The 22,319-nt window shown below is 42.3% G+C and overlaps 1 protein-coding gene across 2 annotated transcripts; it reads right to left on the bottom strand.

The window, feature by feature from the left end:
- Window positions 1-4,861: 4,861 nt before the first annotated feature.
- tex2l (testis expressed 2, like) lies at window positions 4,862-22,087 on the bottom strand. 2 transcript variants are annotated; one of them, XM_084342113.1, is made up of 12 exons: window positions 22,017-22,087; window positions 15,837-17,278; window positions 13,077-13,277; window positions 11,784-12,102; window positions 10,630-10,904; window positions 10,169-10,318; window positions 9,444-9,543; window positions 8,722-8,854; window positions 6,704-6,835; window positions 6,092-6,301; window positions 5,437-5,557; window positions 4,862-5,343 (listed from the first exon to the last, which is right to left on the bottom strand). In XM_084342113.1, exons 2-12 carry the CDS (start codon window positions 17,244-17,246, stop codon window positions 5,170-5,172), a joined length of 3,225 nt encoding a protein of 1,074 aa, XP_084198239.1. In that variant the 5' UTR covers window positions 17,247-17,278; window positions 22,017-22,087; the 3' UTR covers window positions 4,862-5,169. The 2 variants fall into 2 exon arrangements, with proteins under 2 accessions (XP_084198239.1, XP_084198240.1); XM_084342114.1 differs by lacking the exon at window positions 22,017-22,087 and adding an exon at window positions 17,435-17,494.
- Between the last annotated feature and the right edge of the window lie 232 nt (window positions 22,088-22,319).

Raw genomic sequence — 22,319 nt, forward strand, 5'->3', positions numbered from 1 at the left:
TATTAATTGGATCTTGGCTTGTATTGCAGGAAAAGCGTGGTTGTTTCTAAAGACATAAACAACGGCTGTGTTTTACTCCGATGTCCCACTCACAAAGTCAAAACCAAACCAGAACTTCATATTTCAAGGTAAATAAAATCTAATTCAAAGTTCAAGACTTGCAGAAATGTTTACAGAAGCATTTACTGTCATATTGGACAACTTTTTAAACCAAACAATGAAATTACTGTACTTACTGACGGACAGAATCTCTTTTTATTTAAGAAAACACTAATGGTCTAAAATGCATAAATAAAGCCAGATAAGGAAACAACACTGCCTGCATTTTGCTTAAATCTTTCCAGTTAGGGTTAGTTAATCTTTGATATCTTCAAATGAAATAACCCATATTTTTTTTACATTTACTCTGTTACAAATTTGCTTGGCTGGAACTCGTTAGATTATCCTACCCACATTTTAAATGCTTCCTATTCATGGATTCATCTAAGGTCATGAATGACATATGTGTTCAACACACAACAGACCTTACCTGTTTAACTACTGTGGCACAAACACATTCTGTTCATATTGTACATGCAGTCTGTCACGTAGTCAGAAAATGGCTCTTGCAAACTGGTAAGCTACAGCCCAGCAATAAGCTTGTGTTTGACCAACAAAAGCCCAAATATTACATATTAAGTACATTATATTTAACTATTGTATGTAAGGCAAGGAGAGGGAGTTTTATTTCTATACAGGCAAGAATGTGGTAAGTTCTCCTTCATATGTTCAAGTCGAGCTAATATGACACCTCAGCGGTCTAAGTGAGACGCATCAAGCAGAGATGTTCCAAAGTGACCGTGTTTTTGACAGTGATGGTTTTACGGCCCCTGGGTGGTGGATGGGCCAGAGCCGACCTCTCCCACCTGGAGCCTGGAACAGAGTTACATACATTGGCAGCTGTAAACACTCATAAAAACATTAGAAAAATACATACGTGGGTTTGGTGCCTACCTGTTTGCTAAACATATAAGGAGTAGTTAACGTTTATAATCATCAGAGAACGTTACAGACGTTGTTTTTGGTACCTGTCTGTTTCCCAGATATATTCGTACGTGTGTGAATGGGTAAATGAGAGGCAACAAGGATGTGTGAGACACTCCATCTTACTCCTATTGCCTCTCCTCGTGTCTGTATCCCACTTCAGCGCTTCACAGGTAGTGCTCCTGCACATGTACATGCGTCCCCTTCTGACTACTACAGGACTGAATTCTACAAAGTTCTAGATGTTGTTGACATGCAGTTTAGAGAAAGATTTGAGCAGGAGGGAATGCAAATGTTAAGGCATCTGGAACAAGTTCTCTTAACTGGAAAGACCACATCCATCCCCCACACTTTTGAAAAGCTTGCTACGCCCCTGTGTGTGACAGATGTAATGTAATGAGTATCTGAATTTTTACTTACTTCCACTTCCCTACATTTTGGAAGCAAATATTGTACTTTTGACTCTATTACATTTATTGTATAATTTTAGTTACTTTGCAGATTAGATTAGCAAATATTTTTTCCGATTAAAACAAGAAGGAAAAACACTGATTTTAAAAACATGAATATTGGGTACGATTCAGAGCACTGCTGTTCCCCCATCACTTCCCTTGGAAAAGCGTTAAGGAGAGGAACAATTACAGAAAGGAGTAACTGTAGGAACTAGATTAAGATTTGAAAAGAAATACCTGAACATATCTTTTAAGGATGAGTGCAAGATAGGAAGAAAGACATACTGTACTGCTGGCAGGTAGAAGGTGTGCCTCAGTATGATGCTAAATGCTGAACAGGTGCTGCCCTCTATTGCTTGCCTGTAGTCCCTGCGTCCCTACTTAAATGACTTTATTTCCCACTATACAACCTATTTTTTTATTCAAACAGTATTATGCTGAATCAAAGCCAAATTGGCCAATCAAGAAAAAAAAGTTGAAAACCACTTCAAATGCATTTTCAAGCATCATACAGTAAATTTATAAGACATCCTACCATATGATACATCCCACTATACTTCCAGAGCGTTGACTGTCAGTCAGTTCAACAAAAAATGAAAATTCAGTCGTTATCTGCTCACTCCCACGCAGATGGAAAGTCAGGGGGAGGTTTCCGAGTAAACATTTTCCGGAGTGTTGCAAGAAAACAGCGGTGCAGCATTCTCCGAAACAAATGAAGCAGATGGGGACTTGTTTTAAAAGGTAAAATAAACAAAACTGGCTCCATGCAGCTCATCCAAGTTTCCACAAGCTCAGAGTTGATCTGAAAAGATGCTACTTAGCCAAACTTAAATGTTGCTGCTAAGCTAAAAGTGTTAGCGTGCACCTTGTTTAAATCGATTGGAATGGAAGAGCTGTGTGGAGCAAATTTTTTATTTATTTTTTTGTTTTTCAGTTGTTTTTTTACATTTGCAAACAAGTCCCCATCTACTTCAGTTATTCAGGAGTATAACAGCACTGTTTTGCAGTGAAACTCCAGGAATGTTTTGCAGACTACAGAATTCAACCCCACTTTCCAACGACATGAGGGTGAGGAGATACTGACTGAATTTTCATTTTTGGCTGAACGTATCCTTTAACTACTTGTGAGGACGAAGGAATCTTGAATCTTGAACATAAAAGCTGGATCCAGCTCGGTTTTTCTCCAGTTCCACATCCAAGCACTGCTGAGATGTAGACCTTAAAGTCGGCTTTTCGCACGAGCAAAACAAATGCAGTGAATAAGTTGTTCATATTATAAATGGCTTCATAATGTCGACTGTTTCCGCTGTGAAATAATTGCATTCACTGCAGCGATGAATTTGCATCTCATAACAGTTTCAAACACAGTCCCGGGGCCTGTCTAATGAACCATACTGCAAATAACTCAACAGTATCGCACAGAGTGACATGTGCGTGCACAACACACACACACAGACACACACAGAGACACATACCCTCCCACACATTATCACACTTCTTTCCCATGTGATTTCATTTTATGCATCAGGACGTCTTCTCTGGTTTAGAATTTTGTTCAGGCCGCCTGTTTTTCCACCACGTTCTGTTGTTGTTTTGTCGCACAGTCCATTTGAATCTCTGCCGTCCATCGAGTCCTTTGTGTCATCGATTTACCAGTTTGTTCGTCAACCAACGAGCATGTGTTGCCATTATCTCCCACTGCATTTTTATCGCTTTTCTCCGTGCCGAATCTAATCCTGACCAACCAAATCTTATCAATAACTCTCTCACACAGTTTGTTCTCAGTTTCAAGGCGAGCTCGAGCACTTGCTGAAAGTATCCTCCATTCTTGCATTTTAAATTCAGAGGTTTGCATTTGGAAAAAAAATCTTGAGTTAAATGAGTCATGTTTTCTGAAGCATCGGACCATGAAATAGTTTTCCGAGCACAAAGAGGCACATTTTCCCTCAACTTACAAATCATTGTATCTCTCCTGTTAAATGAGGCCAACAGATGATGGATGACAGTCATTTGAATTGTACTCTGAACTTGTCAGTTCATAACTGTAAATTATATTCATGTTATTTAGGTTAAGTGACCGGGAGCCATGTTGTTCATCTATTTATCCTAAACAAACCAGAAAAATTACTTCATGTGCAACAGAGTACTTTTGCAGTAAAAGCAGGGGCATATACGCTCCCCCCAGCCTGTAGGGGGCACTAACTTCTCCTTGTGTTACTCTTAATATTGAACAAAAATATCTCTCTCTGTAGTAATCCTCTCTGTGATGTAGTCACAAGGTCAGCCTGTGAGTGGCAAAAACAAGCACTTTCCTTGGACGTAACTTTGACAGTTGGAGTTGCCTCAAATGGTTGTGTTGTAGCCATTGCAGCCTCGTCGTGACGCCAGCTGAGGTGATCTGTGCGACCGTTTCAAAACCTTCTGATTAATATAATTCATTAACACATCAAAACATGTAAATGTAGGGACTAGGGTTAAAATTACAGGAAATTGCCTTGAATAACTTAACTTTAATTTCTAGATTTAAGATTAATTTGTCATTACACAGCTTGTTATACGACTTGTTTTGTAATGTAAAAACACAACTGAAATACAGCTCATCCGGCTAAGTCTCCACAAGACCTGAGATCCCAAATTGATTTGACAAGACGTTATTTAGAACCTTTTTAAAGCCTAAATCTTCACTGTAGCCGCTAAGCTAAAAGCGTTGGATGCACAAACTCAGCCACACATCAAGGGTTTGAATAACTTTGTGTTTTTCAAGTCAATTTGGGATCTCAGGGTGTCAGGAGACCTAGTTGAGCTGGAGAAGACGTTCGTAGCATTTTTTTGTTTTGTTTTTGTTTTATTTTACTTGTTTTTTTTACGTTTTAAAATCAGTCCCCATCTACTTCAGTTGTTTAGGAGAACGCTGCAATGCTCTTTTGCTGTGAAGCTCCAGAAACTTCACATGACTTTGAATTGGCTTGAGTCTGAGTAGTTAATGACTGGATTTTCACTTTTGGGTGAACTTATCCTTTAATTGATTTTTCTGAAATATTGAAATTAGAGCACAACCAACTTTGGGGGCCGATGCCAATACTGATGCTAGAGAGTGAAACAATCCTGATCCAAACTGATACAGATTATAAATTACTGCATTACATTCTGTATTTAAAAATACAGTGTTTTTGTGTCTCATTAAAGTTTCAAAAATCAAACTACCAACTGTTTTATCCAGCTTTTATTGAATAATGTCCATCACATGACATTGAGCTGTAAACATGAAAGCAGCAAATAAATATATATATATACTGTATATATATATATATATATATATATATATATATATATATATATATATATATATATATATGTATATACAGTATAATCTCATAGGAATCATTCACATGTAAACATTTGCAAAAGGTATCACTTGTAGTTGTTTGTACAGTAATCTGTTACAACTCACTCAGACTACACCACGTCATTAAGCTCTTTAAGATGTTACAAAGACTCTTCATCACACGTACAGCGCTAAACATCACACTTTTAGAGACTCCCAGCTCAGACAGAACGGGTTAGTAAGTCTGCGTAAGAGCTACTGAAGTCTATAGAGGCAAATAGTAACTTTACATCCTGTCTTCCCATCTTCTCTCTCTGTGAATATCTGTTCTGCAGGTTCAGCTCTCCTTCGATCATCAGCAGCGAGGCACTAGTCCGAATCTGCCCCGGAGACCTCGGGTGGGATCCTCTCGATGGACTCCGTGGAGGAGCTTTGAGACGGTTGGGACTGAGAGGACAGAGGCTGCGAGGCTTGAGGGCTGTCCACCACCGAGTGCATCAGGGGTAAGTAGATGTCGTCCATGTTTGGCAGCACAAAAACTTTCTGGAGAGGGAAGAAACATGATAGTGAGAGAAGGGAGGAAAGCTGGGAAGATGACAACATTGTACATAGTATTTTTTGTTTGTTTATTTGTACCTGGAACTCATCCTGCAGCTTCTTTTCAATCCACTCGGTCACGTGACAAAAAGTCACCTCCCTCTCCCCAAGTTTGGGACGGACACGCAGGTCCAACTTAGGAGGCACGCAGAAGCTGTACCTACAGGAGAGGAGGAGATCACCAAATCATCACATCTTACACATCTATATTGAGATTGTTTCTGTTTTTCACCACACTTCAGGTTTACTACTCAACCTAAATGGATCAGTGGAATAAGTAAATGTCTTGAGATGAGGTGCGAAAACATGAGTCACATCGCAGAAAGTCACAAACACAACCTGCTGCTGCTGCTAAACATAGTGAACTGAGCGTTGATCCAGAGGTTGCAGGGTGTTTATGACATACAGCTATTAGTACATCAGCGTGACACTGATTTTAAACATGTACGTATTGAATGTAACAACGAGGCTTCTCTCAATGTATCGAGAAGAGAGTTACTGATAAATCTGCAGACACATCTCTATGTTATTGTCTACCCATACATAAAACAACATATAGTAATATTAAATTATAGTTACTTATTTTTGTAATCTGATTACATAATCCTGGGATCATATAAATCAATACTGAAGGCTGCACCCTGCAATGAAAAGGGTTTGGGTCGCTATGTTGCTCTGCAGCCTAAGTGCCTACCATATCCTGTCTGTAGGGGGCGGCGGGATGTTGACGACCAGAGACCCTGACAGCTCTTGAACCTCCACAGTGAGCAGCAGCGGCGTGTTGGACATCTCCTCAAACTTCTTCCTGATGAACTCGTTCTCTGTCGCCTTCTGGAAATACTTGGATTTGGCGATTTTGTCCACAAATCTCAAAATCTTCCTTCCAGTCTTCCCACCCCCTGTCCTGTGAGAGCGGATTAGGGGAGAAGAGAGGAGTTTGTGGGTAGATTCAGCATTCAGATGCTAAAGTCAAACTCTGACGAGGGACGAGAGTCTGAAATGTTAATGAAAGCGGCAGCCATCTGGAGTGTGATGTCAGCGCAGTTTGTTTTGGAGAAATGAACATTCACAACACAGGAACCCTCCTTTGTTGCGAGGAAGTGACACCTCACGGTGTTACTAAAAGTTACACTTTCTCGCTTTGGAAGGCGTTGTTTATGGAAACGTCTTTTGGCATAATTATCACACAAAAGTAGCAGTTGATACATATTAATTTTTAATATTTTTTAATGAACATAACCTTCTTTTAACATCCTCTTTTGGAGCTGAATGAAAATACTTCTTTGTTTTCTGTATCCGCATTTACCCATCAGTAGCCGGTGTGGATCCCTTCTCCCCCGCTGGACCCTGAGGCTCAGACAGAAGCAGCTCTTCCTCATCAGATGAACCAGCACTGGAGGACTCCTCATCACTGTCAGCCAACACACTGAAGATGGGCCTGCAGGAATGGGCAGATAGAGAGCAAAATTAAGCAATGAATGGAAGAATTTTCATTATTTTTAGCCGTTGCAGCTGCTCATAGCCGGCAAGCTCTGGAGGAGAGAGTCAGGTGCAGAGCCAGACCTCCTGGCGGAATAAACACCTGAAATCACATCGGTTTCTGCCCTGATCTGTAGCCAATTACCGACGGGAGGAGAGCTCAGAGATTATTTTGAAATTTTTTGGGATTAAAACGTGGATCTATCTTCACTCCTGTTTATCAACCTGACTGCAGCAACGATCTGCGGAGCCGACCTCCGTTTTTGGGTGTCTATGTTCTGCAATATTGACTGCCTACTGGAGCTGGAAGAGAAATGAAACTATACTAATGACATTACAGAGAGGAGAGGGGGGAAGAAGAAAGAAAACCAGAGTCTCTGGTGAGTGCTGAATTCATTGAGAGCTGTGTTGTGTCCATGTGTGGCATTGCTTGCTAGTTTACAGCTAATGTGCAGTGAAGTAATCTGGCTGTTCGGGGCAAAAATACACTCATACTGTTAACGCAACCACTATGCTGATGAAAATGTATCTGATGTGACTCAGGCACAAGTGTTTACAGACGAGGTAATGTTTTAAAGTTATATTCACATTAAGTTTAGCCTTGTTCGCTAACTTCCATATCTTTGAAGTAGCGCCAGGTGACCAAATATAACGCACAGGTAAGCTGAGTAAACTTGTAGATTTCTCTGGGTGTGAACATTGTTGGAAGCGATTTTGATAATGTATGTACACAACTCAACAAAATACAGAACAAAGGTCTTCTTTTTGACATTTTAATGCAGAATTCCTGCAACAACGAAGATTTAAACCGTTGTTGATACCTTTATGGACTTACACACAGATGCAATACTGTAAAAGTGAAAGTTTTCTTTCTCTGTATAAAAGCTTCACATGCACCACTGGCACCACTGGCAGCTAATGTTAAGCTTTGCCCGGGCTCTAATCCCCACCACTGTGGGCCTATGACAGGCAGGTCTACGCTAATCAATGTAATGTGAAGCTGTGCTCTGTGGATCAGAGACTAGAGGGATCAGGGGATAGAAAGGGAGATGTGTAGGTGTGTGTGTGCGTGTGTGTGTGTGTGTGTGTGTGTGTGTGTGTGTGTGTGTGTGTGTGTGTGTGTAGTAGAAATTATTAGGGTGAAAGTACAGGATTTACTGTTATTGGGGCAATCACTCCTGCTAATAGGCCTGTCGATATAATGGAAAAGACCTTAAGATGATAGAAATACTGAGGTATTGATTTTTTTTAAAAAAAAATTTTTAAAGGGGCAACGCACAGATTTCACAGTGGTTCACTCATCACGAGGATCAAGAGGAGTACGTCTCAGCTCGGTCAACAGCTGTTTGATGTCTGCCCTGGTTTTGGATGGAGCTTTTCTAAAGTCTGAGAAAATACCCCTGATGATGCCATCAGCCATGGAAAGTCTAATTAAAGCCGCTGTAGAGTTACATAATGGTGATTGTAGGTGGCACTGTTTTTTAAGCCCGACTAAGAACTTAAAGTTGGGATACATCTGCCTGTAAGACTTCAGTTTTCACCATTAAAAAACTTAATCAGAAATACCAAATACCCCTTTTACATCCCGAAGTCATAAACTGCTTCACTGCATTATTGAAATGCGATTTTTGCTTCAAATGATCAAATATCTTGATTTGGTGGGCACCATGTAGATTTGGGTAAGAAATGCTTCTACTACCATGTATAACAATGACACATTATTTTATAAAGAACAGGAGGTTAAACAAAAAAAAACTTCAATTAAAACCAAACAGAAAATCCTCTAAAAGTCGACAGTTGTAATGAATGTCATGTGTCAGGGTTGGCTTTGTGTGTAGCACTGACCGTGGGCTACCAGTGTCCGTCGCACAGTCCGTATCTTGACCGCCCTCTTTACCCAGCTTGGACAGGTTGAACTTGGTCTGCAGGGTCATCTGCAGGGCACCAGTGTAGGCCAGCTGCAGCTCCACCCACAAGCCTGCAGGGGGCGACACAACGAGGTCAACAGCCAGACCTCCAAAATTAAGACAAAGCTCATGCACACAGCCTAATCTGGACACACACCGCTTAGTGGGCAGATTAAACAGCTTTCACTGTGATTATCGAGCCTTGAAATTAAATTTATAATAAATTACAGTGGATTATAAATCCCCCTCTGGAGCTGACACATGTGGGCCGAGTGGCAAAAACCAGATGAAAACAGGATCGTTTGTCGACAGTTGTGTAACAGTCAAGTAGGCGGAGAAACAGAAAAAAAAAAATCCCACACGTTGACACACTTACATTCCCCTCGTCATCAGGACTGTTGTGTGCCAGACTGCCTGATTTTAAAACACACACACACACACACACACACACACACACACACACACACAAGCCAATATGCTCTGAATGTTGAAGGCCGTGGCCTAATGGCTCTCCTGCTCTGTGAGATTACAACAGGATAACAGCGTCTGATCTGATGCTCTGCAGTGCTCAGCTGTAATCACGCTGGCATCTTCTCACTCGTCTCTCATCCCTGTTACTGTGTGTGTTTGTGTGAGAGTGTATTATTTTTCAGTGCTCACCTCTGTGGTTGACCTCTGGTCTGGAGGTAGTGGTGATTTGGGGCATGGCGCAGCCCATATCCAACTCAGTCAGAGTCAGCTCATTCATAAAGTAAGGCAACTGGAAAGAATATCGTAGTTTAAAATGGTATGAAATGGATCACACTTGTAGTTAAAGGTACAATATGTAGGAATTGGCCAGCTGTCAAATTCATACTCAAAACTGTAGCTGTCCTTAGCTAGTTAGCTCAGTTAGCCGTGCAGTTAGCAGTTCAGACTGGGAGCTTAGGGACCAGGAGAGTGTTACTGTTTACACCACTAGAACAGGAACTTTGAACCAGGACAGGGCTAGCTGGTTAGCATGCTAACTTCAGTAGACATCTCTGTGACACCATACACAGACATCATAATGTCAAAACTGTTATTTATTCACATTCTGTTGATTTTTTTTTTTTTTTGTTTTCAACTAAAATTCTTTCATATTGCCCTTTAAAAGGTGCACCGTGTAAGAATTTCAAGTTAGCATGCTAACCAGCTAGCCCAGGCCTTTCTCGTAATACCAATCCGAGCTTCCAGTCCAGACCACTAGCTGCACGGCTAACCCAACTTATTCCCTAACAGCAGTTACTTAGCAGTGTTAGATGTATATGCGTTTGGGGTATGATTTGAATTTGTCTTACATATTGCACCTTTAACCTTTTCTGTGACTTATAATTGACTCAGTAACTTTCAATTAAGGCTCTCACTCTGATTTTGCTCAGCTTCTTCTGAATCTTGTGGGAAACCACGTCGGCCCAGTGCTTCTCTCGCAGGAAGTCCCAGAAGATTCGTCCAATTAGAGCGTTAGCCCATGCAGTCTGGCTCGTCCCAGGCAGCTCGGCTAGATCACAGGTGCACTGTAAACAAAAAAAAAAAGACCTGAGTAAGAGCTGAGCAAGGACAAGAAAAGTGCAGGTTCATTGAATTCAGAGGAAAAAACAAGGGAAGAAGAGTAGAGTAATGTTTGCAAAAGCTGAGAAGTTCTCTGCTAGTTTTACCATTGACTACATTATGTTTTATTCCGATTAGAGTAGTGTACTTTCATATTCGAAATGTACTGACCCACTTTCATGAGTAATGCCATTTCATAATGTTCATTGCAATTGCTCTTGCATTGCGCTGGTCCTACTGCCTCTCTCCATTAATTTTATCTGCGAACATGACTCACATTTCCTTTGATGGTGGGGCTCGTCTCTGTGCTGCTGGCTCCAGGACTGGAGAGAGGGGTCAGCTCCTCTGTGGCCAGGAGACGAGCCATGTAGCGCGGGTAGTCCAACACAGAAAGGCTCCTGGTGCTACTGGAGGTCTTACTGATATGAGCTGAAGAGATGCAGGGGGGTGGCGTGCAGGGGGGATCGTCCTCACTGCTGCCCACTCTGCTGGGGCCTCTGCTGATTGGTACGTTACCTGAGGCGCCAACGCTCTGTGCAGGTGCTGGGTCACCTGAGAGCATACAGAGACATTTACCTGGTTGGTGAAGATAATCATGGCAGAGGCGTTTTTATTATCAGTGTGTTGCAGAGTGAATGCCTGTTGGTTAAATTAATCCAATATGGACGAAGTAACTAGCACGATTTTAAATTTAAAGGTAGAATATGTATGTTTTTTAAAATTGTGTGTTTGTGAAGTTTTGACATTATCTAAGTATTATGTTGAAGAGATATCTAGTGATGTCAGCATGCTAACCAGCTAGCCTGGCCCGTCCCGGTCCGAACCCCAACACTCCCCCAGTGCCCCAAGCTAACAGTACGGACCTCTAGCTGCACAGCTGTACGAGCTAACTAGCTAATGGCAGCGACAGTTAGCAATTGGTGGTTACTCTGGTGATATACTGCTCCCTGTTTGTTTTGGACTTGACAAGTGGCCAATTCTTACACATTGCTCCTTTAATTACTCTTTCTTATCTAACACCAAAGCAAATAGCATATTCCCCAAGATGATCAAGATGTCCTTCAAATAACCAAAATCTGTCCTCTTATTAATCACCAGCACTTCCCATGAGTGTAGCAATAGAAAAGGGAAATGTGACAGATGACAGATTAAGTAAAAAGATTTGCATAAGAAAAGTAAATATGCGTAATATGTTTACGGTTGCATCTCCTCTCTTCGATTCTCCAAAACAAAGCTGTTGCCTGTGTTAGATGTTGTTCTGATGCCTCTGCCCTGTCAGCTGTGAGATCTGTGTGTTCCCTCGAAAGGGATCGGCTTTGAAATGCAAAGAATTGGAGCATGTAATCCATAATCCACACACATATAGCATTTGTATAGATGCCTTATCTGGAAGCCTTCTCTTCTCTAATGCATTATTAACGTGTCTCGTACCCGATCTGGACACACATCTGCCAGGCCTCTCTTTTTCCCTCTCTGTATCCATTGATGCAAACAGGAAGTGACGAAACCACTCTTCTTTCTCTCGTCCTGTGCGGCCGAAGAGGTAAATAGTGGTGGGAAGGTCTTGGGCGTCTGTTGAGGAACTTTGCTTTGGACTTGCTGGTTCGGCTCCCGGGTCCTCTTCGCGACTATCCTCCGACTTTCCTCCCTCATCCGCCTGGGTGTTTGCTCCCCCTGTCAGGTGGATGCAGATGGGATACTTCGGGTTCCACATCCTCTTCCGAGCCAACACAGACGGCAGCAGGAATACCTTTCGGGAACAATGGCAGAGTTTTGTTATGTCAAAGCAGAAGACAGCTGCAGTGCAGTCAAATGTCCCATTTATGAATGATTAATTAATGTTGGTTTAACCAATATTAGAAGCTGATTTAACTGTTTCTTTCCTATTGACATTTCTATCCACCTCTGTTTGTTTTCTCCCAGGCAGTACCAGCTATTTCAGGCATTGTACTAAATCCTAAATACAATATCATATAACCCTGGAGGCTCATGCATTCATTAACTTGATACTGGATGCTTTTGTTCGAGTTCCCTGCTTTGTTTGTGCTTTGTGTTTAGTTCTAAATAGAAAATGTTAGCATGCTCGCAAGCTAAACTAAATTGGTAACCACATCAATACATAACATCAATCATGTTACCATTGTCATTGTGAACATGATAGCATGTCGATGTTAGCAATTAGCTGTAAGCGCCAAGTCGTGCTAATCCATAAGAAACTCTTCAAGGGTCTAGGTGTGAGGGATTTAGTGGAGTCTAATGGTAACACTGCAGACCAATGAAATACCCCTCGCTTCACCCTCCTCTGTAGTGGCCACAAAACATTTGTTCTGGGCTCCTGTAGGAGGACTCTGTGGAAGATCAAAAAGGCTCATTGTTGGGTAGCGAAAAAACGACAGTTCTTACCTTCAGGTAGTTGAAATGAAAATATAATTATGAATATTGTATTCCATTGCTGCCGGTAGATTCTTCTGAATCCCCTCAAATCCTACATAGCGTACCTTTAACTTGTGCATGCAGTATGTTCTTACTTTCTTGGTCTTGAACTAGATTTGCTCTGATTTTATCTTGCAGCTGTAAAGTGACTACAAACAGAATCAGAACATCAACAATGCCTAAATGTATGAGTTTTTCACTTTCCTCCGTGTAATCTGCTTAAAAAAACACAACAGCCTCAGATACACAACACAGATCCCATTAACACAGTTACTCAGGCAGTCATCATACTTTGCTCTTTGCAAGCTGAAAGCAGCGTGACTTGACGAAGGTGGCCTCGACGACTCTCTCGTCGTACGTGGCCCTGCGGCTGATGTTGGTGCGCGGGGAGTCCAGACGGAGACAGGAGCCCTCCAGGGTGGCAAACACGGAGTGAGTCAGAGCTGGATGGTAGGTTTCTGGGTCGTAATCATGCATCTCATTCATCCAGCCCTGAAAAAGGTAGAAAGTAAGGGTCAATTTCAATCAACGCCATGCACACTTCCAAGTGAGAAGAAGAAACAAGTGATCGGGAATCATTTCAGTCTTGACAATGTTGTTGTTGATGTTTGTAATCAGCCTAGACATGAGGGCTACAGCATAACAGCAGTGACAGACTGGGTAAACTGGGTAAAGTCTCTCAGTGGATTTCGACATAAATATTTACTAACATGTGCAATTTAGTCGTGGAACAAAAGCAGTACAGAATGTGAGTCTGCCATCATTATGCCGTCATCCACACAAATGTTAGTACAAGAAAATATGCAGGGAATATAACAAAAGAATGAGATTTTACATGTCTGCAAAGCACAGATACCTTCCACTTTGTTCGTGTCGTACGTATCATGTCAACATTTCCATAATATGTGTCACATCACGCCAACAAATGTATATATATATTGTATAGTTATTTACAAGATGGCTGCCAAGTCCGAGGCCACTGTTTGAGACAGTGTTTTAACGATTAAATATATTTTTAACAAGACTTCGGGACAATTTCCAGCCATTTTATTCGGTGACAGAACCAAAACACGATCTTCTCCTAACCCCAACCAAGTCACAACACAACACTGAAAACCAAACCCAAAGAATCTGAAAGGTACAACATATAGAAAAGTAGTTTCAACATATCTGAATTTGCAGAAATGTACATTATTCTGCCCACTGGGTTGAGCGTTCAGTGTGTTCATGATACACAGAATGTATTATACATGCTTAAATTTTGTGCTCCTCAGATCAAACATCAGAACTGATCTGTGCTCTGATTACCCTGCAACCTTACAAACACCTCACAAACCCTTTGGTTGACTTTTACACTGTAACAGCCCTCAGACTGAAACCAAACTGCTAATGACCAAACAGGGGAATTATCTCAACATCGAGACAGTATAAACCCCCATTTCCAACCATCACCATCAGCCCCATTCTCCTGCTTCGCGACATGACAGATTACAGCGTCCTGCTGTCTGTATCCAACACTAATTGCCTGTGGAACTGACAGAGTCTGGCTGGTAGTTGTCCTGCCCGGTTGCTCTGTGTCAAACTCAACCAAGAGGAGAACAGTAATTACCACTGCAGCTCCGGCAGTTTTTATTATCGAAAGTTTTAATTGCATTCTGGGTACCTTATGCTGCTGCACACCACTTTCAGAAGCTTTAATCTTTGATGGAAACAGTCAGCAGAGACACTTAAGTGACACGGCGGCTTGACACCGCTCTAACTGGTCTATTTGCGCGGCTGAAAACTAATTGGAGGGACTCTTGATGCTGTATTTCCTGTAGCCCTTAAGCAACCTTTTAAAGTTCACTCAGAAATCAGTCACTTTCACTAAGTAGGTATTTCGATGAGTAGTCTGCAGTTATGCTATTATGGCGCGGACAGAAAGATATTAAATATCAGTTTGTTTTGAGCCTTTTTTCACTTCCAAGGCAATTTCTGCAACAGCTATCTTGTACCTCTTGGTTTCAAGGGCATTATTGAATAGGAGAAAAAATGATTGCTAAGGTGTATTCATACTGAAGTTGCTATGGCAACAATACCAAACTGGCCATTCTTTTAAATGACTGTTTTACTAAGCATGTCACTTAAACATCTGCTGAGGCCTCTTAGCCACTAGGGAGACAAAAACATCAGGTATAACCAATAAGACAGATAAGGAGAGTGTGACTCCAAAATACATATACAAATATAAATGCCATTTTTCCATCACAAATTTCCACATAGGTTTCATTTGTTTGAGTGTCATTCTGTTAATAATGTCATCTTGTTGCACCCTCTTCTTCTGCAGTGGTCTTAATGATCTGAACAGGAGACTTTATGCCACCACCTGTTTATCTCAATGCAGTCTAATCCTAACATCACTGCACTACAAAAATGGATGGAAACTCAATCAACTTCCTTTTGTTGATTTGACGGAAAATTTGTTAAAAATTTGCATTAGATTTGGATGGAATCGGGACTAATCTAACTTGGAGAGAGTTAGTTGAGAAGATCAATACCACTCTTATCTCTGTCCATTCAGTCTGAAGCTGGACTAGTTAGCGTAGCATAGCATAAAAAAACGGAAAATGGCTAACCACGTCTAACCTGGCTCTAGTGTGACTTACTGTGGACTGTTGGTATAAGCCTGACATTGAGACATGAAAAAAGTCTGAAAAAATTTGGAGGCAGCCAGGCGAGCTACCACTCCCTGGCCCCATTCTTTGTGCTAAGCTAATCCTTACATTTACTGGACATACATTGGAGTAGTATTGATCTTTTCATCTCACTGTCTCACCAGAAACTGAAGTATATTTCACAAAATTAACTATTCCTTCAGGAGAAAAGGGTAAAAGGGTTGGGTGGAACAACAATTAAATCCAAGACTTCATCACACCTATCAGTGCTTTCTCAGATGGTATAGATTGAAAACATGTTGAGAAATGTGTCGGTGTCGGAGTGTGACCGAGGTGGCTGAAAATAAGGTGAGAACAAGAGTGTGACATTTTCCTCCTTCATGACTCATCCATTTACCTTGAGGGTTTCAGGCTCACTGCTGACTGTGCCTCCTGTCAGAATCCCCTCCCCCAACAGAGTCTGCGGGGGTCTGTATGCAGCATCTGAGCAGCGAGATCTGGAGGAACCCATCCTGATGAGCAGCAATCCTAACAAGAATCCCAATGCTAATCCCAAAGCCAGGCCAGAGAAGTATGGACTGAGAGGTAAGATGAAGTAGCCGTACGACAAGACTGCCACGCAGAATAAACTCATGCGTGGGAGAGGATGAGGGGGCTGAGGAAGGGGAGAAGTCCTAACCGAGGGTGGTGCAAGGACCTGAGGACCAGCAGGTGATCTCCTGGCTGGTCGGTAAGTCTCAGTGGCTAATACTTGCATCGTGTCACCGTCTGTACATATTTCCAGCTCCTCATCCCTGTGGTGTTGTCTGTTGCGATGCACTGGGCAGTGGCTGCGGTAACCTCTCCCAGGATGTCTAACAGAAGGCCAGTCGAACACAGGCAAAACATCAGCATCCGTTTTTCTAGTGTTCCTCACAGGAGACTCAGAAAGAACCGTGTCCGTGCTACTTTCACGACCCAAACCTCTAGGGCTGGCCTGATGAGCCCCCTGGGTCTTCCCCTGGTGTTTGGGGCTGCCCACACTCTCCTCTCTCATGATCTTACTGAACATGCTGCTCAGAGGCTCGTGCACGGCCTCCGACAGCTTCCTCTTGGTGTCCTCTAACTCCATTTTGAAGAAGCCCCCTTTCAGACCTTCTGCGCTCGGGGAGAGTGAGCTAGGAGAAGGGGGCGCAGTGCGAGAGTCCCCATTGCTGCGAGTTTTTGATTGGGTAAGCTGTTTCCAAAGGTGGAGGTTGAGGCGGGAGTCCGATTTGGACTGCGACACCTCGGGCTCTGAGCGGGAGATCTCTGTGGAGATCGACTTCACAAGGCTGAGAAAGGGCTTAGGTCTCAGGGTGGATCCTTCTTTAGGCTCCAGCTCTGTGGAGAGAGACTTGACCAGGCTTGCGAGGGGTCGGTGGGTGGGTGAAGAAGGACCTGGGGAGAGGAAGCTGGGGCCAATGGCAGAGCAGTTGCTGAGAGAGCCAGGAGACGAGGGAGAAAGAGGGACGTGGAAAGCTTGGGAATGCAAGCCTCTGTCATCCTCAACAGAGAGCTGCCTGTCTTTGGAGAGAGATATGGAAGGGTAGTCTTCATCGTGGTCGAGGGAGAAGATAAGCTCACTGTCATCCAGACTGTCCCAGTCTCCCTCTGTCCCAGTCAGCTGGATCACAATCCCTCGAGGGAGATGCCTCTTGGTCCCGAGGGAGGGGGTGTTGACTGGTGAAATGCCAAGATTCGGGCTCTGGGATTCCTGTCGAGGTCTGCCACCTCCTCTTCCTTTATCCTCACCTCTTCTCTCCCCATTCGTTCCACTCTCTGCCATTTTTTTGACTTTACATCGCACTGCCAAGGCACCTACGAGTCAGTGAAAGAGAACAAATAAAGAACATGGTCAGCTACATTATTAAGCTTCGGAGGCAGAGCAAATAAAAGCAGTCGGGGAATGAGCCGTGGAGAGAGAAAAAGGCGTCTTTTCGTCGCCCGTGCGTCACTTTCACAGAAACTGCTTACCAGCGGCAACTACGCATTAACGTGTGAATGTCACGTAGTTCAGCTCAGAAGAGTTGTGGGAAATCAACACTGTGAAGACTAGTGAGCCCGAATCCGATCCAAGTAAGTACCTCTCCCAAAGCTGTCGCTCCACATACTGAGTGAGTTTCAGAGGCAAGCAAAAATAGACAAGACAGTCTGTCTCCCCCAAATGTTGCACAAACTAGGGCAGTTCTGGCTCGGCTCTAATGTCTTTTGGGGCTGATTGGAAGTTTAAATAGAATTCATCCCATCTATGTGGAGGCAGTTCGTCTGCCCGTGAACAAGATTATCATGTGAGTGAAGGAGGCAGCCTTTCTGTACAAAACGCAGACATTGTATTTATGGCTTTAGCAAAATTGTAATGCACAAATAAAACCCTAAATAAGCATCACCACATTCACTCTCTGAGGTAATATTCAGCCCATCATCTCCCTGAGGTGACGACTAGTGTCTTCCAGGCTCATTCCCTAAAGAGCTAACTGTCAGCCTTAAAAACCCAGAGTCTCAACCCTCCCTCTCACGTCTTCTCGAGCTGTTTAAAGACTCACTTATGTAACCCTGAGATGAATAGTGAGGAGAGTTCAAAGATTCTCTCTGTCGTTCCCCCCGAACTGGCTTTTGTGTGTCAGTAGAGTTGCACGTTTCCCACATAACACATTATGCAGCCACCACTCACTGACATGTCAAAATGATGCTAACAAAAACCAACACAGAACAGAGAGGCGATGTGTATTATCAGCTGTCATTTTGTGGGAGAAGAGAGCAGTTCTGCATCGCTGGACGCAAGCTGTAAAAGCAGCACAAAGGCCCGGTGGGGACCCTTTTCATTCGCTGCCTCTCTGGGTCAAGTGCCCTGCTCTTTATGCGAGTTAAACCCTACCTCTGACTGGTCAGATTTACGTAACTGTATTACAGCGCTGTGTGGCACAATTTCAACCAATTCCACAGCAGCTGGTGGATTCTGACTAATCTGCTCTCACCCAAAATGGACGGTGGGGAGATAAACCCTCGCAGACACACATGCAGCCGTGCGGCATTAGACCTTCCTCTTGGCTTTTTAACGGGGTGGGAAGAGGGGCCAGAACCTGCGAGGTGCCAGAAAACACAAACACACACGCATAGCAGGCACGCTAAACTACTGTTAAGCTAACAATGTTTTGTCCAAGCTAATTACAGGACTGGAAAATGTTGCCATATTGTCTCGCTAGTTATAAGACCGCTGTATATAAGCTCCAGATGCTGCTAATCCAAATGTTTTAATATCAAATCAGTGCAGCTACAAGTCAGGTTGTTTTGCAACTGAATAAGTAATAAATCTTTTTCTCATAATGAAAGAACCAAATCAACAAGTGAACGTATTTTTTTTTTTTTGCCTTAAGTGGTAAAATCCACTATATAATTTTCGCCATCTTATTAGCATGCTAGCTTGCTAAAGGAAAACTCTAATTAGCACTTGGACAAAATGTCAGGATCAACAAAGTCAGTAGGATTAATCCTCTGGGGACCATGAATGAGCGTGCAAAATGAATTGAAATTGTCTGGGCCAAAGGGATCCACTGACCAACATTGGGCCACGCTGCTAGCATAGCTTAAAAATGTTGCAATTTCTGTTTTTAAGTCAGTCTGTGTCTGGTATGCATCATTTACTAGTCCCTTTTAAAATGTTATATTTAAGCTTTTATCCCCAAAAGAAAAGAAAAAAACCCCAATTTGTTTGTGTGGGCTCTGCTGACTCTCCTAACTCCGTCCTTTGGGTTTTGGTTTAACTGCGTTGTTGAAAGAATTCAGCTGTGACAACCCCAGAGGCCAGGAAGCTGAGTGAAGCTCTGGTTTAAACAAGGACAACAAAGAAACCCAAGAAGAGAAGGAAGAGTGGGATAAATGTGGTACTGTATATTTTGAATCAATATCTGCCTGATTGTGGGACTCCATGGGCCGGTGGTCACTGGGTCCCTCAGAAGTGTGATGCTTGATGATAAGAGGGATGTGAACTGTTCCATAAGGCTGTTTGTGACATACAGACGGATCATGTGACGGCTGTGGCACGAAACACGGCACACATCTGCTCTGAGTTCACTGCAATGTGTTCGATCAATCCTTTACATTCTCAATGAGTGATGGTCAGATAAGCCTAACAGCATGTCTGTGACTGTGTGTGTGTGTGTGTGTGTGTGTGTGTGTAGGGGTTTGTGTGTGTTTGTGTGTCAACCTCTGATCAGACACGAACAGTAACAATCTCAGATTAACATTAATGCAGGGTTTTACTGTGAAATCTGACAAATCACGTAGCTGGATTAAGGTCTAAACCAACATTTGGTGGGGTGTATTTCCAAGCTTGCTCATCTTCGTGACCCAGTGTTGATTGAAGTTATTATGACATGGCAATCCTTCAGAGCCCTTTTACTGTCACTGCTCTTATTCTTATGCTAAATGACATATGCAGACGATTAAGGACAATTCAGAATAAAATGAGCAAAGAAACGCATGCAGATATTTCTGTACACACAGGGCGTCCCTGAATGGTTTGATGAGCTGTTGACCGATGGGAACACCTGCAGAAGTTATTCTACAGAAATAAAGAAAACATTTGCATCAGTTATATTAGTTACTGGATATGTGGGCTGTAAAAAAAAGCATTTCCTTGTTCAGCCTTCTTTTTAAAGGTCATATTGATTGAACAGTTTTGTGTAGAAAAATCACTCTTCAAAAATAATATGTCTACAGGGCTTGTAGGAAGGCTTGAAAAGAAAAGATGTGTCTTTTTCTCGTAGTGAAAGGAACAAATCAAAAGGCAAAGGTATTTCTTTTGGCCTTGAGTGATACAATAAACTGTGGAGAGGACTTGAAATTAAAAAAAAAATTTTTTTAAAAATGTGTCAGGTCCAAAATGATTGTTTTGTTTATTTCTGTGTAAGAATTCTGATGGTTGGTTCCAGCTTCTAACAAGGTCAGACGAAAGTACAACGCCGTTAGTATTACATTACATGGTGAATGCAATAATAAAACCTTTAAGGTTATTACAAAGTAATTATTGAGTATGTGATCAATAATGGACTTTAAGCCTATTTTTTCAGTAACATTTGTATCCTTTTATTATTACTGAAGAACGAGTTAGTTTTACCCTTTTTGAGTCAAAGTTAAAACATTTGCTGATTTTCTTCCTCAAATATGCTGAACAGGATCCAGGCATAGGCATTCTGTCTTTTTAAAATATATAATCTAAAATCTAAAGAAGTATCTGATCTAAAACTTTATTTAAATGTTTATACATTTATTTATTGAAACGTTATACGTACACGTTACATATACTTTCCCTAAAGCTACTGTACATGTTTAACCAATTGTGTATGAATCCTGAAATAGAAATAGAAAAGTTCAAATATATACCTAACTGCATTAACAATAACAATAATAATCACGTGGCAGTTAAGTCATGTTGTTTGTTTACCAAATATTAAATTGTATGTGCAGCAGGGCCCTAAAATAATCTGAACATATGTCTACTGTCATCTTTCCATTTTAATCCGGCCCTGCATATATGACGGTAAACCGAGTCCACTGAGTTTTGGACTGCGAGGCAAATAAAACATGCAACTAAAATGTCCAAAAGTCTGGGAGTTTAAGGACAACCCCTAACAATGTGTGGTAAACCTGGAAATAATAAGATAGTTTTGATTCAGCAAGTAAGTGAACGTGTCAGAATCAGATCATGGTTAGACTCTAGGTTTCTAAGGGAGCAGTGCCTCTTTGCAGAAACTGGACCAGTTGTATCCAGAGCGCGACCACACCATCAGTGGATCAAAAAATTAAGTCTAGTTCCCGGAGAGAAAGAAAAGCAAGTTCATCACAGATACAGAATTTACTAAATAAACAACTCCCATCAGCAAAAGTGCTGTCAGAGAGAGCAGCTGTCTCATAATGATCTCAGAGCACGACTAGCACTTTCTTAACCACTTCTCAGGAGGTGAAACAAGATCAGACGCTTGAGGATTTCACGGTGGATGACTAGAAAGAAAGTCTTATTCATTTATGACTCCAAGATAGAGATATACAGCAGTAACAGAGGGTGTATGTAAGGAGATGGACTGGTAACATGGTGGTGGGAGTATTCAGGTCTGGGGCTGTGGACACCTGCACATAATTGACTCCACCCTGATTAAGTCCATTCTTCAGAGACATGCTACACCCTCTGGTTTGCCTCTTTGTGGAAACAGATTCATTCTGCAGCAGGATAATGAGCCCAAATACACCTCAAAGAGTCATTTTACAAAGTATGAATGCACAGGAATACAGCATGTGGCCCCTAATTTGTGTACAAACACCTCTTATCTTTCTCTTTACGCACGACTCATCCACAGACAAGCGATGACAGGAAGGAGAAGTTAAAGTGACTGAGAAGAAACCGCTGTCAGTGCGCGCTGCCAATAAAAAGTGTGTTTCATGCGCACCAGACCTGCTCCATCTCTGACTTTTGGATACAAATACAAACATCTGCAGCGCTGGTGATGTTTTGCACAAAGGAGAAGAGTAACTTAAACGCAGATTAGGAAGATATACTCACCCGGAAAATATTTCTGTGCATGGAAATGTGACTAAACCCGCCGCTCCTCCGATACTTCCCTTTCCATTTGTGTGCGCAAAGACCGCGGACTGAGGAGTCTCATCGCCCTCGCTCTCTCTCCCTCTGACTCTCTCTCTCTCGCTCTCTCACGCAGTCACACACACACACACACACACCTCCCCTTATAACCGACTGCCTCCATCCAGATGTGTCATGCGCTGCCGAGAATCACAGCTCACCAAACTGATTATAAAAAAGCATGGCCGCGCTGCATGGTAATCCAGATTAAGAGTCCTGCAGCCC

This window comes from Pagrus pagrus, assembly GCF_965226575.1.
Source record: "Pagrus pagrus genome assembly, chromosome: 21".
NCBI classification, from domain to species: Eukaryota; Metazoa; Chordata; class Actinopteri; order Spariformes; family Sparidae; genus Pagrus; species Pagrus pagrus.

Coding starts and splice junctions, on each gene's coding strand:
- tex2l (XM_084342113.1), bottom strand. CDS start 17,246: ATGGCAGAGAGTGGAACGAATGGGGAGAGAAGAGGTGAGGATAAAGGA. Junction 10,905..11,783: donor CAGATGTGTGTCCAGATCGG/GTACGAGACACG, acceptor GTATGCTCTCAG/GTGACCCAGCACCTGCACAG. Junction 10,319..10,629: donor GCCCCACCATCAAAGGAAAT/GTGAGTCATGTT, acceptor TTTTGTTTACAG/TGCACCTGTGATCTAGCCGA.